This window comes from Letharia columbiana (assembly GCF_014066305.1).
Source record: "Letharia columbiana isolate WasteWater2 chromosome Unknown Sc0000035_s1, whole genome shotgun sequence".
NCBI lineage: Eukaryota > Fungi > Ascomycota > Lecanoromycetes > Lecanorales > Parmeliaceae > Letharia > Letharia columbiana.
Genome location: NW_023501079.1, coordinates 270703 through 288880, shown reverse-complemented (window position 1 = coordinate 288880; position 18178 = coordinate 270703). Strand labels below are relative to the sequence as shown.

At 50.0% G+C, this 18178-nt stretch overlaps 5 protein-coding genes across 5 annotated transcripts; 4 read left to right on the top strand and 1 right to left on the bottom strand.

The window, feature by feature from the left end:
• Nucleotides 1–810: 810 nt before the first annotated feature.
• On the top strand, nt 811–1190 carry HO173_008881 (uncharacterized protein; the record flags this gene model as incomplete). The annotated part of the gene is made up of 2 exons (XM_037310777.1): nt 811–864; nt 933–1190. The coding sequence occupies 2 exons, from the start codon at nt 811–813 to the stop codon at nt 1188–1190; spliced, it is 312 nt and encodes a 103-aa protein (XP_037162341.1).
• Nucleotides 1191–2327: 1137 nt separating this feature from the next.
• HO173_008880 (uncharacterized protein) lies at nt 2328–3583 on the top strand (the record flags this gene model as incomplete). Its single annotated transcript, XM_037310776.1, has 3 exons — nt 2328–2771; nt 2823–3348; nt 3408–3583. The coding sequence occupies 3 exons, from the start codon at nt 2328–2330 to the stop codon at nt 3581–3583; spliced, it is 1146 nt and encodes a 381-aa protein (XP_037162340.1).
• Nucleotides 3584–4697: 1114 nt separating this feature from the next.
• On the top strand, nt 4698–6009 carry HO173_008879 (uncharacterized protein; the record flags this gene model as incomplete). Its single annotated transcript, XM_037310775.1, has 2 exons — nt 4698–4825; nt 4878–6009. 2 exons carry the CDS (start codon nt 4698–4700, stop codon nt 6007–6009), a joined length of 1260 nt encoding a protein of 419 aa, XP_037162339.1.
• Nucleotides 6010–9329: 3320 nt separating this feature from the next.
• HO173_008878 (uncharacterized protein) lies at nt 9330–12737 on the top strand (the record flags this gene model as incomplete). The annotated part of the gene is made up of 5 exons (XM_037310774.1): nt 9330–9487; nt 10891–11643; nt 11698–12177; nt 12235–12450; nt 12500–12737. The coding sequence occupies 5 exons, from the start codon at nt 9330–9332 to the stop codon at nt 12735–12737; spliced, it is 1845 nt and encodes a 614-aa protein (XP_037162338.1).
• A 1909-nt stretch (nt 12738–14646) lies between these two features.
• HO173_008877 (uncharacterized protein) lies at nt 14647–15176 on the bottom strand (the record flags this gene model as incomplete). Its single annotated transcript, XM_037310773.1, has 2 exons — nt 14647–14781; nt 14841–15176. The coding sequence occupies 2 exons, from the start codon at nt 15174–15176 to the stop codon at nt 14647–14649; spliced, it is 471 nt and encodes a 156-aa protein (XP_037162337.1).
• Between the last annotated feature and the right edge of the window lie 3002 nt (nt 15177–18178).

Here is an 18178-nt window from a genome sequence, read left to right as displayed (position 1 = left end):
TTGGAGAGATGAGAGAAGACTTGGGTGACGGAGCTAGCTTCTACGAAAGCAGGCTCGCGCTGGAAGCGAGCTAGTAAAGACAAGGGTAAACATAAGGGTAAAGCGCACATGATGAGACGGAATGTCGGTGCTGCAGACTGCAGGGTCAACAACGAACAAGAATGCGCGGTGGAAATGAAAAACAATAGCGCATTGGAATGAGGAGAAAAATGATAGGGCTAAGAACATGAACTAACTTTGCCTTCTTGCGCCCCTAAACTGTATGGGGTGAGATGCATTCGAGCGCCGTCCTTGTTCTAACTTGAAAGAGTAGAAAGCGTCATTTCCCCGGACATTCGGATATCACCATTCCCTTTTCAAGCGGCACGGTTCAAGCCACATTTGCCCCTTTCAGTCGGGATATTCATGGTCCCGACGATGCTTGCAGTAACTTTTGGCGCCGATCAATTTCCACAACAATTGTACAACAACACTTGGTACATAGATACGTGCGGCAAAGACCGCGTGCAGTATGCAGGGGAAGTCGTGTTTGAGATTTGTGCGTCCATGAAAGAAAAAGTCAAAATGATGGTCTCATTTGGTTTGTTTTCTGCTTTTCATTCCGATCTGCAAGACCGTTAGCTTTTTCCCTGGACCTGCATGGGGCTTACCTTTCTCCCCCTTCTCTTCTCATTCTTCCTGCTCATGCTCCTGCTCTTCCATAGAGTCTGAATACTACCAAGTCAATCTTTCATTCTCGCTGTCAGTTCAACGCTCTTTCAATCACTGCTCTCACTCAGACGTCCGCTCTATACCATACCCACAAGCACCATGAAGCTCTACCTCGCTGCTCTCGCGCTCGCGGCTGTCAGCGCCAACACGCAGGTACATAAAGCTTCTCTGCCCCTTCCATTGTCCTGGGATTCCCAGAGCACAGGTTAACATGTGTCTAGTCTCTCTCCACCGTCGTGGCTCCTTGCGGCACCTCCTGCCCTTCAGCTGCGCCAGACAAAATGATCACTCGCAGCGCACCGCCCATGGCGACCTCACCTTGCCCATCCCTCCTCGTCAGCAGTGTCGCGATGAATGCAACAAGCGGCGTGACCACCGGTTCACCCACACCAACCCATTTCGCTGGAGGAGCCAACCACATTGCTGGATCTTTTGGAGGAGTTGCTCTTGCCGCTGCGGCCCTCGCTTTCGCACTGTGACGATGATTGATCGCTTGTTGGGGATTGGTGCTAGACGATGAGTGACTTGAAGTAGCTGGTATGCCGAAGGAGTCTGCTATTATGCGCATGCTGGAGTCGTTGATTGGAGGTCATCTGCCAGCCCGGCTCTTGAATTGATACCACCGGGCTAGCCGCGAGGCACCTGAGCATTCAAAGTTGTACATATCTATAGCATCTCTGTTGGGGTCCGTTGGCACCTTAAAATTAATGTACCGCCTAATCAATAGCATTCTTTACCCATTCAATTGCGAGATGCTCGTACGCGATCGAGTACCCTGAAATGTCTTTTGAAAATCATACGCACAAAGTCAAGAGCACGTGGTGTCATCATACCATCAGCAGAGCCTATCACTATGAGAAAATGTTGTGAGAATGGTTCAAAGCACGAGACGATGCTTCTGTTCGACTCCAATGGCGCATACGTAAGGAGACCCATCGCTCGATGACCCTCGAAAACCCTGCGGTAAGACAAGTCAAACTTGTCACCTTTCATCGCAATCTATGAAGCCGTTTGCTGTGTCTGCTCATTGATTCTTTGAGCGATTGACGTTCCAATGGAGCGACAGGCGATGATCGCTGAAATGAAGATCCTGGGAATTACATTGTCAGAAGAAGTTGTTCTGTGCATTTCTTGTTTGGACTTGCATTCGAAAGGCTCTCAAGACGACATGCCAATGCCAAGATGCTTGGTCTTGGCGCGAGGCATCAGATTTCCCTTACTCATCTCGCAGCAGCTCCTTCCTCCTTTACTCGTGCTTTTGCCCTGCTCGCTCTTAAGTCGCCATGTCTTTTGCCAGGAACGATGCAGGGTTTGCAGGGCAAGTCTCAGGTCGTCCCCAGTCAGGATCATCTCTTCTCGAGTCGGCGCTGGATATCCTTACCAAAACACCTTCTTTGCGATTACCTTTTTACGGTGCTGGCCATCTCTCAGCTCCGAGCTGGTCTTATCTCTCCTTTAACGACTTGTGACTTGACAGCCTGATATACTTACAATACCATCACGAGCGCTGGCGCTTCCTCCCCTCCGTATCTTTGGGTGGCCATTGCACCATCTCCGGCACTATACTGGTACCTTGCCCAGCACCTGGACATAAATCTAATCGGCCAGAGCCCTGGATGGCCGTCCTCCGCAACCCCTCTGTACGGATGTCGCGCTCAATTGCTGGGACACGACTCCCCGTTTTACGACGGATATTGCGCTTCTTGGTTCTACTCGACACCACCAACGCACTTCACCACATGAAGCGTCCGCCCCTAGCCTACGTCAGTCGCCGAGCTGAGACCGTGCCTTTGGTAGTTCGGAGTCTATGTTCGGAGACCATATACCCCGGGATAGTCACTCAAGCTGGGACTCCACCGTCATCTGGAGGCTTCGAGCTTCAAACCGGGCAACAGATGAACCTCACTGTTGGTGCAGACTGGCAAGGTCGGGTTTGGGGCCGAACGAATTGCAGCTTCAATTCTCAAGGGACAGGACCAGCCAATGCCGGTGGAAACAACGGTGGTGGTAGCGCATGCGGGACTGGGGATTGCGGTGGTATTATCGGTTGCAAGGCAACCGTATGCGCCGATTCTTATCATTAGTGGGTGGGAAATACTCATCTGTAGTAGGGCGAAACACCGGTGACCCTGGCCGAATTTACGCTCGCAACCTCAAGTGGTCAGACATTCTACGATATTTCACTCGTCGACGGCTACAACCTTCCTTTAGCGATCGTATCGCTATACCCTGAGTCTGATAATTCTTCTCTGACCAAAATACCTCCTAACTTGACAAACCCTATCTGCATTGGCACAGCTGCCCTGCTCACCGCTCAGGGTGATACGTCGGATTCGAACTCTGGCACAAACTCATCGTTTCCTATCCCTCTCGATGAGTCTGTGAGTGTATCTGATGTCGCATCCTGGTGTCCCTGGGATTTGCAAGTGAACATCCCCACCGTGCCCTTTGATGGTGTCTATTCGTACCCCGACACTAACATCCAGAGGCCTGGTTTCGACCCTTGCTTTTCTGCCTGCGCGAAGTATAGCCAAGCGGCAGACTGTTGCACAGGCAGCTACGATAGTCCAAATGTTTGCAAGCCAAGCAGCTACAGTACAGCGGCGAAGTCAGTCTGTCCGGACGCTTACAGCTACGGTACGTGTTCTAAACAAGCTTCACCTCTTACAAATTGCTCGAGCTAACCTGAAGCATAGCTTTCGATGACCAAACGTCTACTTTCATCATCCCTTCTGGTGGTGGATTCGAGGTTACCTTTTGTCCGACCGGTCGTTCCTCCAACATCTTGAAGGTTTATAAGCAGCAGCTCGCCGAACTTTCTGAGACAGGCAGTGTATCGGAGTCGTCACTTGAGGCCATGCAAGTTGCGTAGAAGAGTCCGAGAGAGAGGCCTGGAGAGGCCTGTGCAAATTGTGATGTCGTGGTGGCGCTTTGGCGGCGCCTTGAGTGGATTACGCTGTCATTCTGCATTTTAGGACCCCAGGCGCTAGAACGCTGGCATTAATATTATTAATACTCTTGCAGCGCATACCCCATTACTGAGCTCCTCTCACTAATGCTAGTACCTGATCCGTCATCAATCATAGCAATGCATGCAAATATGCAAGGTCAAATTGCGCTTATTTTAAATACTGGAAGTAATTAAAGGATTGCTTCAATTTCAAGGCTGTGTAGAATGCAGGAATCCTACGTGAATCCGATGGACCGTTTCATGTCCCAGCAAATGCATGACACACGGTACTGCACGTGCCTTTGGACCGTTTATTGGGATCTGGAAATTTGTAAAAGGCGAAGAGCCATAGGTACATATTTTTATGGTTTGTACTAATGTGGGTCAATCATGATGGTTCCCTCCGATGGTGCCGAGGTCATTGGTACGAGTAGGCAACCCTTACCTCTAGAGTATACCAATCTAACGACTGTCCGACGTAAACTTATCACTCAATTACAGCAGCACGATGATACTGTATGTGAGTAGGTTGTCGTATAAAGTATGGGACAGCTCCTTCGATTCATCAATGTCCTGGTGGTTGCAGTAGGAGCGGCCGTTTCAATTGGTCTCCGTCTCCGCGCGCCATCGCCTTTCCCGCATCGCCCTGTTCTCAGCTGGCTACGCAATAAGCATAGTTACACACCAGGGAAAGACGGTGCTTACACCTTGCTAGCACTGCCAGCCGACACTGCTGAGAAATATCAGGCAATGGCCTTCTCGTACTCTCCATCTCGTCCGTCATTTTGCTTTCTCAATTTCTTTCCTTTGATCGGTCCGTATAGACGGCTTCAGTCGTGCATTGCGGAAGCTTCCCCACAGTGCTTACTGGTGCGCATATAGAGCCGGTTCAACCACTTCAAGCTCGCTGATGGTGTGCGATTGGCCGTAACGACCTGTGTCTTTGCGCGACTTCTTTTTCTTCAATCCATTCCCCTTCTTGTTGACTTCCCTCCTCGTGGCACGCGCTGCCTTCAAATCCGGCGGAGCTCCCAGCATGGGACAACCATCACTGCCTCAGTGGAGGCCGCGGCGGACATTGATAGACCTTTACAATGAGAAAGACCAAACGCTATGGTACTGGAGAGCAGCTGCTACTTTATCGGCGCTCTTGATCATGATTGGGTATGTTTTTATGCTCAACTCCAGATCTGGAACCCAAGCTGACCGTCTCCAGCTTCCTCATATTCCCCTCCGCCTTCAAGCAAAATGCCTCCCTCACTATCAGCTCAAAATCCGCCACTATCACTGCCATCGTCCTCCTCGTCCTCGGCTACGTCCTCTCTTTCGTCACCGCTCTTATTTGCCGCTCCTGGATATTCCAGCTCGATATTATTTTCGTGCCTTGCCTATCCTCATCCGTCCTTGGCCTCATCAATATTCTCTACAGCCTCTCCACACACGAAAAATCTCTACAGTGGACTTCTTCATCTATAGTCGCTCTCGTTCTCTCTACAATATCGACCCTCACATATACTACCATTGCCCTCCTCACTTTCCGGAAGATCCATATTGTAAGAGCGAGGGATGCGATGCATCGATACCACTCAGAATCGACGGATGCTATGATGCCGGAATCCGAGCTACAGCGGCAGCAATTGTTACGGCTGCTGCTCCAGCAGGAGGACGCGAAGCAGCAAAACCCGGACAATGGCCAATCAACTTTCAAAATCGACTGGCCTGGCAATGCAGATAGAAGAAGCACAGTAGTCACACTGAGGAATCTACCACGAGCGGTGCGAAGTTCATATGGAAATAGGAATAGCGACCTATACGGTGACCAGGATGCGAATCCTCCACCTCTACCGCCGATGGATTCAGTGACGGAAGAAGCGTCCGTGGACCCAAGATTCGGGTCATCAGATGGACTTTCACCCTTGGGCGAACGTACCTACATACCTGCGAACAATAGTTATATCGATGGCGATATCCCAGGCATCGTGAACACTCGCTATGACTCACCCATTCGATCCTCGCTGTCGAATCTGCCGCAACTCCAAGCGAATGGTTACCCTATTGAGAAGCCTGAAATCCAAGATTTGATCGTCCAGCATCCAACTCAAAGGCCTGAATATCACATCGTCGACGAACATGCACGAGGAAGGGATCAATACCGCATGGTCAACCAGCAAGGGCAACAGAGTCATGATGCGCCTAGGAGTCGAAGCCGGGAGAGCAGGAGGATAGAAATCGAGCTTGCGGATAGGGGAAAAGCGAGAGATGGAGGCAGGAGAAGACAGGAATTGGAAGGGGTAGAGGTTATTGGAAGTATCAGGAGGGTCGAGACGGATGGGTGGGGAAGAAGGTGACGTAGCGAGGAGTCTGGGCTGTTGATGGGCAAAACTCCAGGCGTACCGGGGATAAAGTAAGGCGTTGAGGAACTAGGAGGGAGGGAACCAAGGACGATAAAATTTATGGACATTAGTGACATAGTAACGACGATTTGTGAAACCCTTCTTTCGGACATGAGGCCTAAAATCTGTTTCCTTCTGGAACCGTAAATGCTTTCTGTCATCCAATCTCTTTCCACGGACCCTCATACCGCAACGCACTTGTCCCGCCAACACCTGATGTCTCTCCACATGTAGAATACAATATTGGAATACCGTCCAGCTAGCCTGCCCAACCCACGGCGCTTACGGGACCTCTCCTAGGTACTCATATGTAGTGCTCATCTCTGAACCTAACATAATAGCTGTTAAAAAAACCTTATCCTCGTATGCCATCTGGACGGTCCTCAGCTCTGAAAACCTTAGCCTCGCCCGCGTATCTGCCAACCTCTCTCACCATCAAGCCCATCGCCCCCCCGCCATCGCTGCACCATTCCCGTGAGTGATGAGCATCATTAATTCTCTCTTTCCTCTACACTACCGGCTCAATTGCGATCGTGATGACGTCGCTGTTGGATATCGCGCCTGGGCAAATTACAAATTCAACCCAATTAATCAACCCCCACCAAATCTGGGGTATATTCTAATTTGCCATTCCTTGGGGTATGAAAATGTAATTTATGAAATAACGTCTCGGGGTTCCCGGCGTCTAACGCCCCTAGAGAAGCCTTGAGAGCCCCGAGAGCCCTAAGGATCCTCTAGAAATCAACCCCTAATTTTATCGCGGGTTAGGGTGAATTAGGGATTTAACGAGGTTTCGACGAGTTGCATAGCGAACCCTAGAGGTCTTCAGTTCGGGGCTCCCGGGGCCTATCCGGGCTAATTTCGTAACCCCTGAGTTGATTTAGAGCCCCCGAAGATCTAACGCCCCTCGGCCCTATCTTTATAGCCTCAACGCACTATGGTAAATTACATTTTCATACCCCAAGGAATGGCAAATTACCGATTCATACCCCATTGGGGTATGAAAATGTAATTAGGGGTATGAATTTGTAAGAATCCAAGGTTTTGGGGTATGAATTTGTAATTTACCCATCGGCCCGAGTCACCAAGGGGCTGAAAACTCCACTATTCAAGCTAAAAAATACGATTCATAGAAAGTAGCGACAGTACTATGAGACAACTTCGGATGAGGCCCAACCAATTCCTCGGAAATTGTCCCTCCACCTTGGCTTATCTCGAGCTTGCAGTAACGATGCTCGTAGGAACACACGCCTCGTCAAAACACACCTTCTGGGCAGACCCCTCTTTCACAGATGGGCTTCGTGGGACCACGAGAGCACGCTTCAGACGATCGTCTTTTCGACGATGTCTGTTCTGCCTCTACCGTCGGATGGAGGCCCGGGTGTACTAGTACTTGATCGGATGTAAGTGTTGAATGAAATACAGCCCACGGGGTCATCTCGAATGAGCACGCCGTCGTCATCCGGGTGGAACAATCCGGTCCGTGGCTCGTTTCTGAAGGAGGTTCTCGGCAGGTGACGATTGCAGTCAGTCTTTTTGTCTACGATATCTTTCCAGTCTCTGACGTGCGCTGCAAGGCTCAAAGAGCGATAGACTGCTATTTTACGCTCTGGCTCTGGCTCTGGCTCTGGCCTGGCTCTGGCTCTAGCTCTGCTTTCTGGGCCGTGCCAAGAACGCTCTACCATCTTTGCATATATCGGTTCCAGCTTCACTTCGCGATGGTAAGTGAGGTACGTCAGCTCGAGCTCTGCCGTAGCCAAGGCTTGCGATGGTTCGGCCTACCAAGCTTTCAGCTTTTGCAGCCGCCAAATGCTGTCTAAAGAACCTGGTAAACATTTCCTTCTACCCAAAGGAGAACTCCTCTCTCTCAACGTTGATCATTGGAGCTAGGATTGCGGTGTCATTCAGTCCTGCTCTCACCTGAACGACAAAGATTTGCTCATGTCTCCTCAGGATATTGACGCCAGCCAGAGCTCCCAGGCTTCTCCTCACCCAAATGGGCCGAATACAAGCTAAGCGTAGAACGAACGCTTTCCTGATAGCCTAGCTTCCTATATAGTCCTCGAAAAGGCGATTCACACGGATTGCGGAAGATGAAGTCATTCTTGAAAATGGCTCTTCCCTTGTCGTTCTCATCAAATTAAATATTGTGTTTGACAAGACGATCCGTTGATTATACCCATCACAGTCTGCATACAGCCAGGTCTTCTCCATGTCTTCTTCCATGAAGATTTCGTCAATTTCGCCTCGGAGTAACTTCCAGACATGACGCACATTTATCCAAACATACGTCAAGTCCTCCTGCGATTTGTGTTCTCGAAGATATTGGAGTGTCATGCTCCAGACCTCAGCGGGAGTATTAGCGTGTGGTGACATTTGAAAGACGCGAGGAGGTAGTCGGTGCACTCTCGCGGGACAATGCATCCTCATTTTTGTCAGAAGGATGTGCCAGGGGGTGGTGGAGATTGAAGAGACTTCTACACTCGGTTGGTGGAGGTGCGATGGCATAGTAGCAGCACCCGAGGACATCGATGGCCCAAGATCATGCAGTAAAGCATCCTTGGTCTCTCAAGAGAGGATAGATGGTGCAGGGAGTGATTGATTCCTCTGCATTAGCGCATGGCTTTGATTTCTTCTTGGCGCCTGAGAAACTCTGTCGAAGCAATAGATCGGAGAGCAAGTTGACTCTTTCTCCTTGAGGGGAGGACGGTGCTATAGGTATGCCCTCTTTTTAAAAAAAAAAAAAAAAGGAAAAGAGAGTGATACCGAGGAAGGGCGGCGTAAAGAGGGGCTGCGTCTTGTGTTCTTCGGGGGGCCAGTACTTGGTTGGTCGGTGAATCAGTCAAACACCTCGGAGCCGGCCGTGTGGCCCGGGCGTCTATGCCCGCTTCAGAACCCCACTCGCTGTAGCTTGCCAAAGCTTTGAAGGTATCTACCTAGAATGGTCGATCACTTTGGCACCTCCCTGAGGAACATATTGGCTTGCATTTACCAGCACACAACCCAAATGCATCAAAGTCGTGAGTTGAGTGCACTTTTACCTAAAACTACGAAAAGACCGGAAATCAAGTCTCGATGTATCTTTCCCTCTTCAGCTTCCGCTCGATCATGGACGATGTATCAGGTGAGCGACAATGCAGAAAGACGCTATCAACACTGAAGCCTGGGATCAGCCGATCTGAAGAATCAGTACGAGCGGTCACTTGATCAAACACCTAAACGAGTAAAGGGCCATAATGTTGCCGAATACGAAAACAGTGCCATTTTCATGCAGAATGACTTGCAAGACCGGAGAAGGGCAAGTTAGCTGCGTAATTGTCCAGCGGCAAACGGAGCCAGGTCACTTGACTACGTCTTTAGCAAACTTGCCATTGTTAAGTGAAGAGAGTCTATCCTGCATGACCACGTTACAGTCGGCTTCGCTACACACAGAGTAAGGTAGTCTTCCAACATAACAACATGGAGTTTTCTCCGAAGTCTGTACTCGCTGTCTATCCATCTGGGCTCACTGCGGGGTTTTACTATTTGAGCCTACCAGGAGTCAGCAGGTCACATTGTCATTCGACCAATCTCATGTCAGTTATGAGAGTCTCCTTGGGACGTCCGGGTGCAGGCTATCGTGCGTAGTGGAGCGACAGTAAAAAACTGCTCGGAATACGAGACTGACAATGCAGTCCCTGGTTCCTCCGCAATGTTTCCTGCTCGTCGGATCCACAGCTTTGCTGTTGGTTGATCTTTACAGGATCGCCTTTGCAGATCGATTGCAACAGCTGCGAAATCTTCAGCCGTGCAATGAATCGGCCGAAGACGACTTCTTTCCAGTGGCATATCACTGCACTGGTACACTGTGACGCTAAGCTGCGAGATCATTCTACACGTTGATCTTACACTTTCACCTTTGGACTTTCGATTGGCTGACTGCTATCTTGATATCTTGCCTTACTGAAGACCTTAGGCAGTGGGAACTATATGACCTCATTTCTAGAGAATGATTCAAGAGCCGGAAGACAGACTGGCATGGGGTCCTCAGTCTAAATCTTGGTTACATACAGTGACAACTGACCAGCAACCAGCTCTCCAAATCATGTCTTATTGTTCCATGTACAAGAGGACAAATTGCCGATCGGCAAAGATTGTCCCTCAATCTCTTCACCGCTCTAAATCCTGACTCCCGGCGGTCCAGTCCCTGGTGTATTTGCCGCCCACGGACGAACCGTTCTCAGCGTCTCTGGCAGAAAGGACTTTCAGGCGAATCAATGTCACGGAAAGTAGCCAATCAAATGAAGCGGCAAGTAACCTGCTCCTGTGGTTACACGTATATATACTAGTGCCTTTAACTTAGTTACCAGTTTATCCAGCGGTTAGACGTATCGAATAGAGCGTCAACACCTTTCGGCTGAAGTAGTCGATCTCGGATTGTTGGGATTAGAAAACCAAGCTTGTGGAGTCCGAGATAGCGGACGGAGGATTTGCGTTACCAAATCAAGGCACGCATGTGATTTGTTTTTGGAAGGTATGTCTTTATCAATTTACTTCTCCTCATTCATTGTACAACTCCTCACCATTCGAATACAACCCACTCACGCAACACAGAGCTGGTTTTAACAATACCTGTAGTAAACCTACTACAGAGCGGCATTAGGACTCCCTAACGTGAATATCATACCCCGCAAGGTGCGAATCTCCTTGTCCAACATACCTTGCCGCTTGCCGCTTATCCAAGTCCCGCTGAACCTTTGTGTTCATTGGACGACCGTCGCTTTCCAGTCCTTGTCTATCTCTCACGTTTCGTGGGTCCACAGACTCCTATAATGTTTACGTCTGATTGTGCACCAGGTCACTTACAGATTACGACCGTCAAGGCAAAGACTTGTTAAACCTGGGTTACATCAGAGACTTCCCAAGCATGAATTACAAGCCAGGAGAAATGGATTACGCGCCGGAGGAGATGTCGCCTTTCCTCGCAACTCACAAGGAGACCCTTTCGCGGGAGGCTTTAAGCACCTTGCGAGTCATGGCTTTTCTGGACCCTAAACACCTTCACCAAGTTTTCTTCGAGCCCCTGAGACAACTGTTTGCGGCCAAAGACGAAGATCTTGTGTTCAAGTTCCCGATGACGGCGGCCGCTCACACCGAAGCTTGCGCTGAATTAGTGGAGGCGTCGCTTATTCAACGAAATGAAGAAGACAGGGGACTTACGATGAGGCCCGAGATACAAACGAGTGTGCTAGCCGATACGCACACGAACGGCCTCATCTCCCCACTTTTCAACGCAATCGTGAAGACCTTGACCGTACTGTGGCCACAAATGCTATTTGTTCCAGACCGCACAGTGAACCAGGAGGAATCCGCAACGGCTACTGCATCGGGCACTGATTACGAAAACTACTTGAAAAAACGACATTCTGAAGGTCGAATGCCGCCTCTCCAGGGATATGTACAATACGCCAGGGTCAATGTTTGGGGCCAACGTGATGAGCTTGTCCCTCATATAGCCAGACTGGAACACATCTTCTACCATTTGAACGAACACATGATAAAAGTGTGCGCCACCATCACATTTGCACAGCTCCTGGTTGAGGCATCTTGGTATGTCATATCCCAGGGGTCATGGTGATCTGGGAATTTACTGAGATTCAGCAGGTACTACATGGAACGATCGAGATACTATGACGCCGAGGTAAAGATACAGGCAGCGCTTGGAGTTCATGAACTCATGTGGGGGAAGTCGCGGGCCCATCATGCCAGCATTTACAGAGTGCATGCCGCAATCGCTATTGAGCGTGGAAAACCTGATGAAGCAGCGCAGTACGTTGATCGGCAGATGGAACAGCTCGGACTCCGTTGGACGGTACAAGGAGAGGAGTTGAAGCAAAGCGGACTTCTTGATAGAGCCCCTGATGCAGTTCCTATTTCTCCATGGGGTCTTGACGTACCTTCGGGAAATCTCGTCGTGTTACCGTTCCGCTCGATTTGCAGTTTCGGTTGGCATCTCTACCTCAACGCACAAGACGAGAAGGACCCGAAGTACGCGCAGTATTTGTACGAAGCGGAACTGTGCTTCTCGACGGCTCTGAAGGACAGCATAAGTGCTCATGATCAAATGGGACAAATGAACTCACGGCGAGTCCTTTCACATCCGACATCGAGCTTGATGTGTTTGTAGCTAACTGTCAGCAGCATAGGCGAGCGCTCATACGCCCTTGGAAACGTCGCCAACAAGCAAGCCAGTTTCCTCGGCAAGGCCCACTTCAACGAGAGCTTAGAACACTACAAGAACGCCCTGCGATACTTCCAAGGCGCCATTCCCGACAGTTATTCATCGGCTGGAATAGCCAAGACGCACTACAAGCTGGCTATACATTTCATACGGAGCCAAAACTACGAGCGCGCAACGTACGATTTACCGTGACACGTTCAAAAACTTTGCTAACTTGCCTCACAGACGCCACATTGATGAAGCCATGCTGCTCTACGCCAGCAATCCGGCTTACAACCCTCACCTCGCTCGACTGATATTCCAACGGAGCAGGATACAGACCCTGACCGGCGACTCGAGTGCGAAATCGACCCTGCACCGCGCTTTTGCGATCCGTGGCAGAATCCGGGCAAACGACCATCGATTTGCGGAAGAGCTGTCGGAGGCGGATTTCGATGCATTGGTTGGGATTTGGGAGCGATGAAATAAGATCGGTGGTACTGGTAGATCGATTACGGACAGATTGCCTTTCACGCTGGCGGTGTAAGTAGCGAGAGTGGGAGGATCACTCTGGTTGCTTTGTTGCGGGCCGGATCCTCATGGGAAAGCATAGCGTTATAACCATACGGTTTCGGAGCAGGGGTGGACGTCTCTCGATTCAAGCAACACCATCGTCGACCGGCTTACCGCCTGAGCCTTGTTCCAATAGCTGTTTGTCAGATATACAAGGCCACAAGCTCTACACCCAAACAATGCGGACGGGAATTGACCTCCCAACCCTTGAGCTTTGTCACCATGTCCGGTCGTTAATGCAAGAAAGTAAAAGCCACTCACGATCGGAGAAGCAGCCCGGACGCAACCATTGGCCAGACACAGCAAGGAACTGAGGAATTTATGTGTCATAAGAACGAATACCTGCTTCGCTGAGCGCTGCTTTTTCAACAGGAGACAATAGTATAGGGTGCGCGTCGCTTGCAGGAAGGATTTTTCATGCTCTATTTGTTGTAGACTAACTGTCTTATGGATCAGAGGAAGAGGAGTGGTCAAAGCCCTATTACCTCTACCCGATTTGCTTTAAGTCTATTATCCAGGTTCAGTTCTGTGATACGTTCATCCTTGCGGTACACTTTGAGGGCATTCGGTATTGCTAATCGACGACTAATCCCGAATGACATATCATTACCTCTATCATATGCAGAACCTCATCTACCCATACTCAATTGCTCATACTACACGCTCACGCCCGTGCTCAACGGCCAAATCACCAACATCACCTTCTTAAACATCGGACCCCATTCGCGTAAGAGCTCGTAACTCTCACATCTAGGCCGTGATGTGACACTCACTCCCTTCTTACCTATCTTCGCTGTTGATACCGAACATGCCACAAGGCTTGATGCGAGCAGTACATACTGCAATCCACCCTAATACTCCGACTCGGGCCAGTAGCTACGAAATCAGGTACGCGGTCGCCATCCAGACGGTTTGTTCGATCAGCAGCTCGCTTCCGGCAAAGTCGCTCCGTGTATGGTATATTGCGGCGCCAGTGCTTTTCGTTGATCGAATCTCTTCACCCTCCTCAACCCCGCAAAGTAACCCAGGCATCAGTTCCTACAGTCCCCACCAGTAGGCACATGTCATCAAGCAGTAGAAGTCTCCCTTTGCCTCCCAGCCAATCTGCCGCTCAGTACAAAAACCCGAAACGGAAAAGCGTGCGAGGATGCAAACCCGAGGCCCGTCTTCCGATGATTGATTCCCCGCTACAACATAGGCATGGAAACTAGCAACGAGGCCCGACGCGGGTTCGACGACGAAAACAAAACAAAGGTCCACGAATCGGTTCCTCTGAGAGGGTATGAGAATGTGCATACGTGCAGCAGTGGGCTGCCATTCGTTTTAGGTTATTCTCATCGTTTAGAAGGTAGGAGCCGCCAGAGGCACTGGATGAGGCATACGGTTGAAGATTATTGAGCTTCTGGCTGTTGGTGGATACGTGGATGCGAGGGGAATGGCTCCTGGATCGGACGGCTTTGCTCCAAGCACGGAGACGTTGACGAGAATAACATGACTGTTGGGGTCTTGAAGGATAGTATGAACGTTTAAAACGGTGAGCTCGGCTTTATACTCTGTCTCTGAGTGTTTTATTCTTTTAGATTTTGCTAAGCGCGAAAGGCCATCCTCCATTGCTTCGTCGTTTTATTTGCCACCGTAGAATCGGAAAGTAGAATTTTCAACGCTAGTATGACGCTCGACGAACCGAGCCCGGTACTCCCGCAGGAACCCCAAGGCCAGAACTTCGTCCCAGTGCATGTCTCGACACCGCCATAACGCCATCAGTAAGGGACCAGTCGACCGAGGCTCCATGAGAACTCACTGCTTCCCAGAGCGGCTCCTCAAAAGAAGTCACCCCCTCCATAACGAGCTGGATTACCGTAGAACCTTTGATGTCTGCTGAGGAGCCTTGCCCACTGGTATTGCATATCTTCCACGTCCACGGCTTCGTTCAAGGGTATGCCTCGGCCCAAGTACTGCCCACCATGGTGCTATCAGCAAAGGAATAGTCAAGCGAAGCTATACCAGGGTGTACCGTTCGAAGCAGCCCTAGGTGTTCCTCACCGAACCAGAGGAGGTGGTCGAGCAGGTCCGTGTCATCGGTCCGAAGGATGAGGAAGTTATCAACAGCAGCCCTGTCCCAGTCGAGCATGTCACGACCGCACAACCGTGGGCGGCCTCTCTCTGCTTCTTCTTGGTTGATCCTGTCCATTTGGCGAAAATATCCTCGCGGGTGGCGAGTTGGTCTGCCGAGCTTGTATTCGATGATGCGTGCAATGTCGGGGATCGCGAGGCCTAGGGCGGAGAACCAGACGCAAATTATGTTCTCTTCTCGCGTCCACTGCGGCCATGGTATCTCGTGAGTAGGCATAGTCGAGGCTTCGAAGATGTCTAGGATGACGGCATGGAAGTATGAAGAAGGTCAGAAAGGTCTGTCAGACTTGGAGAAAGACCGTCTGTTGAGATAGACTCAAGCTGAGCTGGCATGCGAATGTCAGAAGGATGTGTTGAAGATGGGGTGGAATATCACTATGTGAAGGGCTCGCGGCTTGTACTTCAGTCTCCCTTCACGGGGTTGCTCTTTCCAATATGCACGATATTCTGTGGGTACCCTCAGTCCTCCACTTAATCCGTTGTTAGGCACAAAGGTTTCCTTTGGCTGACTAAAGACTTCCACCATTCAAAATGGTCGGAATGTCAGTTCCGTCGACGGAAGCCTGACAGTGGGTTTGGCTACCATTTGATATGATACCGTTACAACCATGCGGCAAGGTCAAAATTTACGTGTGCGTCGATAGCGAGAGCCTCTGGTGGTCGTGGGCTTGGGCCGTAGATAGTACGCCTAGGACCAGCGCCAATGACATCGCGGTATACGGTCCCAGTACACCTAATCTTGAAGCGTTATCCAGCGACCATGTGGTAGTTAAAGGCAATTGGATGGCTGCCAAGTCTCTTGATCAGAGCTTTGTTGCATAGCCCCATCAAACACTTAGCGAATGACCTTCTTCTGTGAGTCCCGCCAAGCAGGCGAAGCACTGGGATCGGATGAGGACTTTTAGAGAAGGGATGCGTTCTTACTCCACCCCAGTCACGCTGCAAAAGGATCGACAGTACGTGAGGCAATCCTTCAGGGTTATACTTCCGCAAAGTATTGGCCCAATCAGCACTTTTGCAGGCTCAAAGGCGACCGGACGATCATTTGTAGCTGACTTTGCTGTGAAAGATCAATCCATGGGAAGTGTTTTCTGCGTCGGAAGATTTTTCCTACCCCTAAAATTAGTGTAGGTATCGATCTAGCAAGAACGACGGATTCGTAACAAAGGCTATACATCTTTATTGACTATCTGAGCACCTGAAAAGTTCAGACTCGTCGTATACTTTATTTCCACAATTTTCATCGTGTACTCTGCATGCTTGCTATAGCCAAAGTTCCTCTTCACACGCTTCACTAGCACCGCTGTCAGACCCATTATCTCGATATGTTACCATTGTGGTGGTCATGTTGTGTGTTCGCAGCCGTGTCTCGGTCCTTCTCCATCTCCTACATATTCAGAGAGAGCTCAGAGGCTCTTCTCAGTACTGCGTATAGCCGGACCAGCAAAGTATTTGTCAACGAGAGTACCCATCATAACTGACGTATTCCACGAGCTCTTTCTCCCTACGAGCATTGCAGATCACATCGAATAAATGATCCATGTCGTTCATTTGAATCAAAAGGAAGTCGGCGACAGCATGACAGTCCCATTTTTCCAGGCGAAAGCTATACTGCACAGGCCTGTCCAGCTCCTCTTCGTCTCTATTCATGTGTCCAAGCTTGTTAAGAGATCTTGTGTGCTGAGATGTCTTGTTCCCAAAATCTATGTAATGAAGCATGCGACGTCCGTCTATCCGAATCCTTGAGAGAGAAAGTAGAGAAGGACTGTAACTTCTTCTGCAACCCTAGTGGCAAGGCATACTGGAGCTTCAAGCAGAGTTGTCAGTGCATGGAAATTGGAGGAGGCGAGAGAATCTTCAGAGGATGAGCTCTGATTTCGCGGTGTAAAGGATTTGCACTCCGTGTCTCTTGATATGCCTAGAGAAGTTGAGCATCATCGGGCGAGAGTGCTTGTCACAGCTTTCGATTCGTTCCGAGCTTCCATAAATGACACTTCTACTGTAGTATTATTTGTCATCGTCCAAGGAGTGTAAGACCATATAATAACCATTTGCCGACTGGAGAAAAAGACATGGACCAAATGCACGATATCGTAGCAGGCCCACGGAAAATTCCTAGGCTCGTCGCAGGCTTGGGATCCCGTTCCTCTGAGGATAGGCATCTGAGAAAGGGCATGAAATCGATACCAGTGGTATAAGTTCCTGCGATACTTGAATAAAATTGCTTATGGTGGTGGTGATCTGGGGAAGCTCGATGACAATCAGTTTATGTCCCTCCCAGCTGCCACAACAGCAAGGCCAGCCGAAATGCCTCATAACAACGCATCCTGCGGTAAAATTCCGATATCGTAGCGAAATGGGCAAGCCTTCACCGAAGGCATTACAAGGCTTCCCTGCCCGAGCCCGTAGTCGAGTGCCTCGGAAGGCATACCACTCGCTGAAAAGGGACATGAGTTAAGCACCCTGGAGGCACGACCATAATGAGAGACAGCCGTGAAAGCCAAGGCTTGGCTGGCAGCTTCCTTTTGATGAGGCGAAGCCGAGACGATGATCAATACCCAACGTCGCAACTTATGATAAACAGGCATCTGTCGGGACAGCTCTCTTAGCGCCCGATCCAATGGAAATAAACAATACCAGAGTTTACGAAGGGCGTCCGAAAAGCCGCATGGTTTTGCGGCCCTTTGTGACATCGGCCTCCGCATTTGCTCGTCCTGTGATCGCTGCCAGGCCATCGGAGGGCGCTTTCAGCCATTTTCTTTACCTTGGTAAAACGCCAAACGTTCGGTCTGTTCGTCTCGGTAATAGTTGTTCTGAGCTTAAGGAACCTTTACCTCAATCCCCTTCATTGATAAATTTTATAATCGGCGAAATGATTGCTTCACTCACAAGGGGCAAGTTTGCTTGAGACGTGGCCGAGTGCGGTGGCTCAACTTACGGCTGGATGAGGATAAGGTGTTCGGGTCATACACACGTACCCGATTCAAGCAACTTATCTTGCATGCCGCAGGCTTCCGAGCGCGATCATCACGGGCGTCCAGCTAGCAGGACGGCGGCTGGGAAGACTCTTTACCCCGCTACGACAGGGTGCTATGCCGGCCATGCTGATGATAGCTGGACAAAGTAGCTTCGAGGCCCGAGAGTACAGATATGCATCAATTTTTATAGAGCGGAGGGCCTTGCGCAATTGCGGACTAAACCGCTCAGGGTCACCGATCG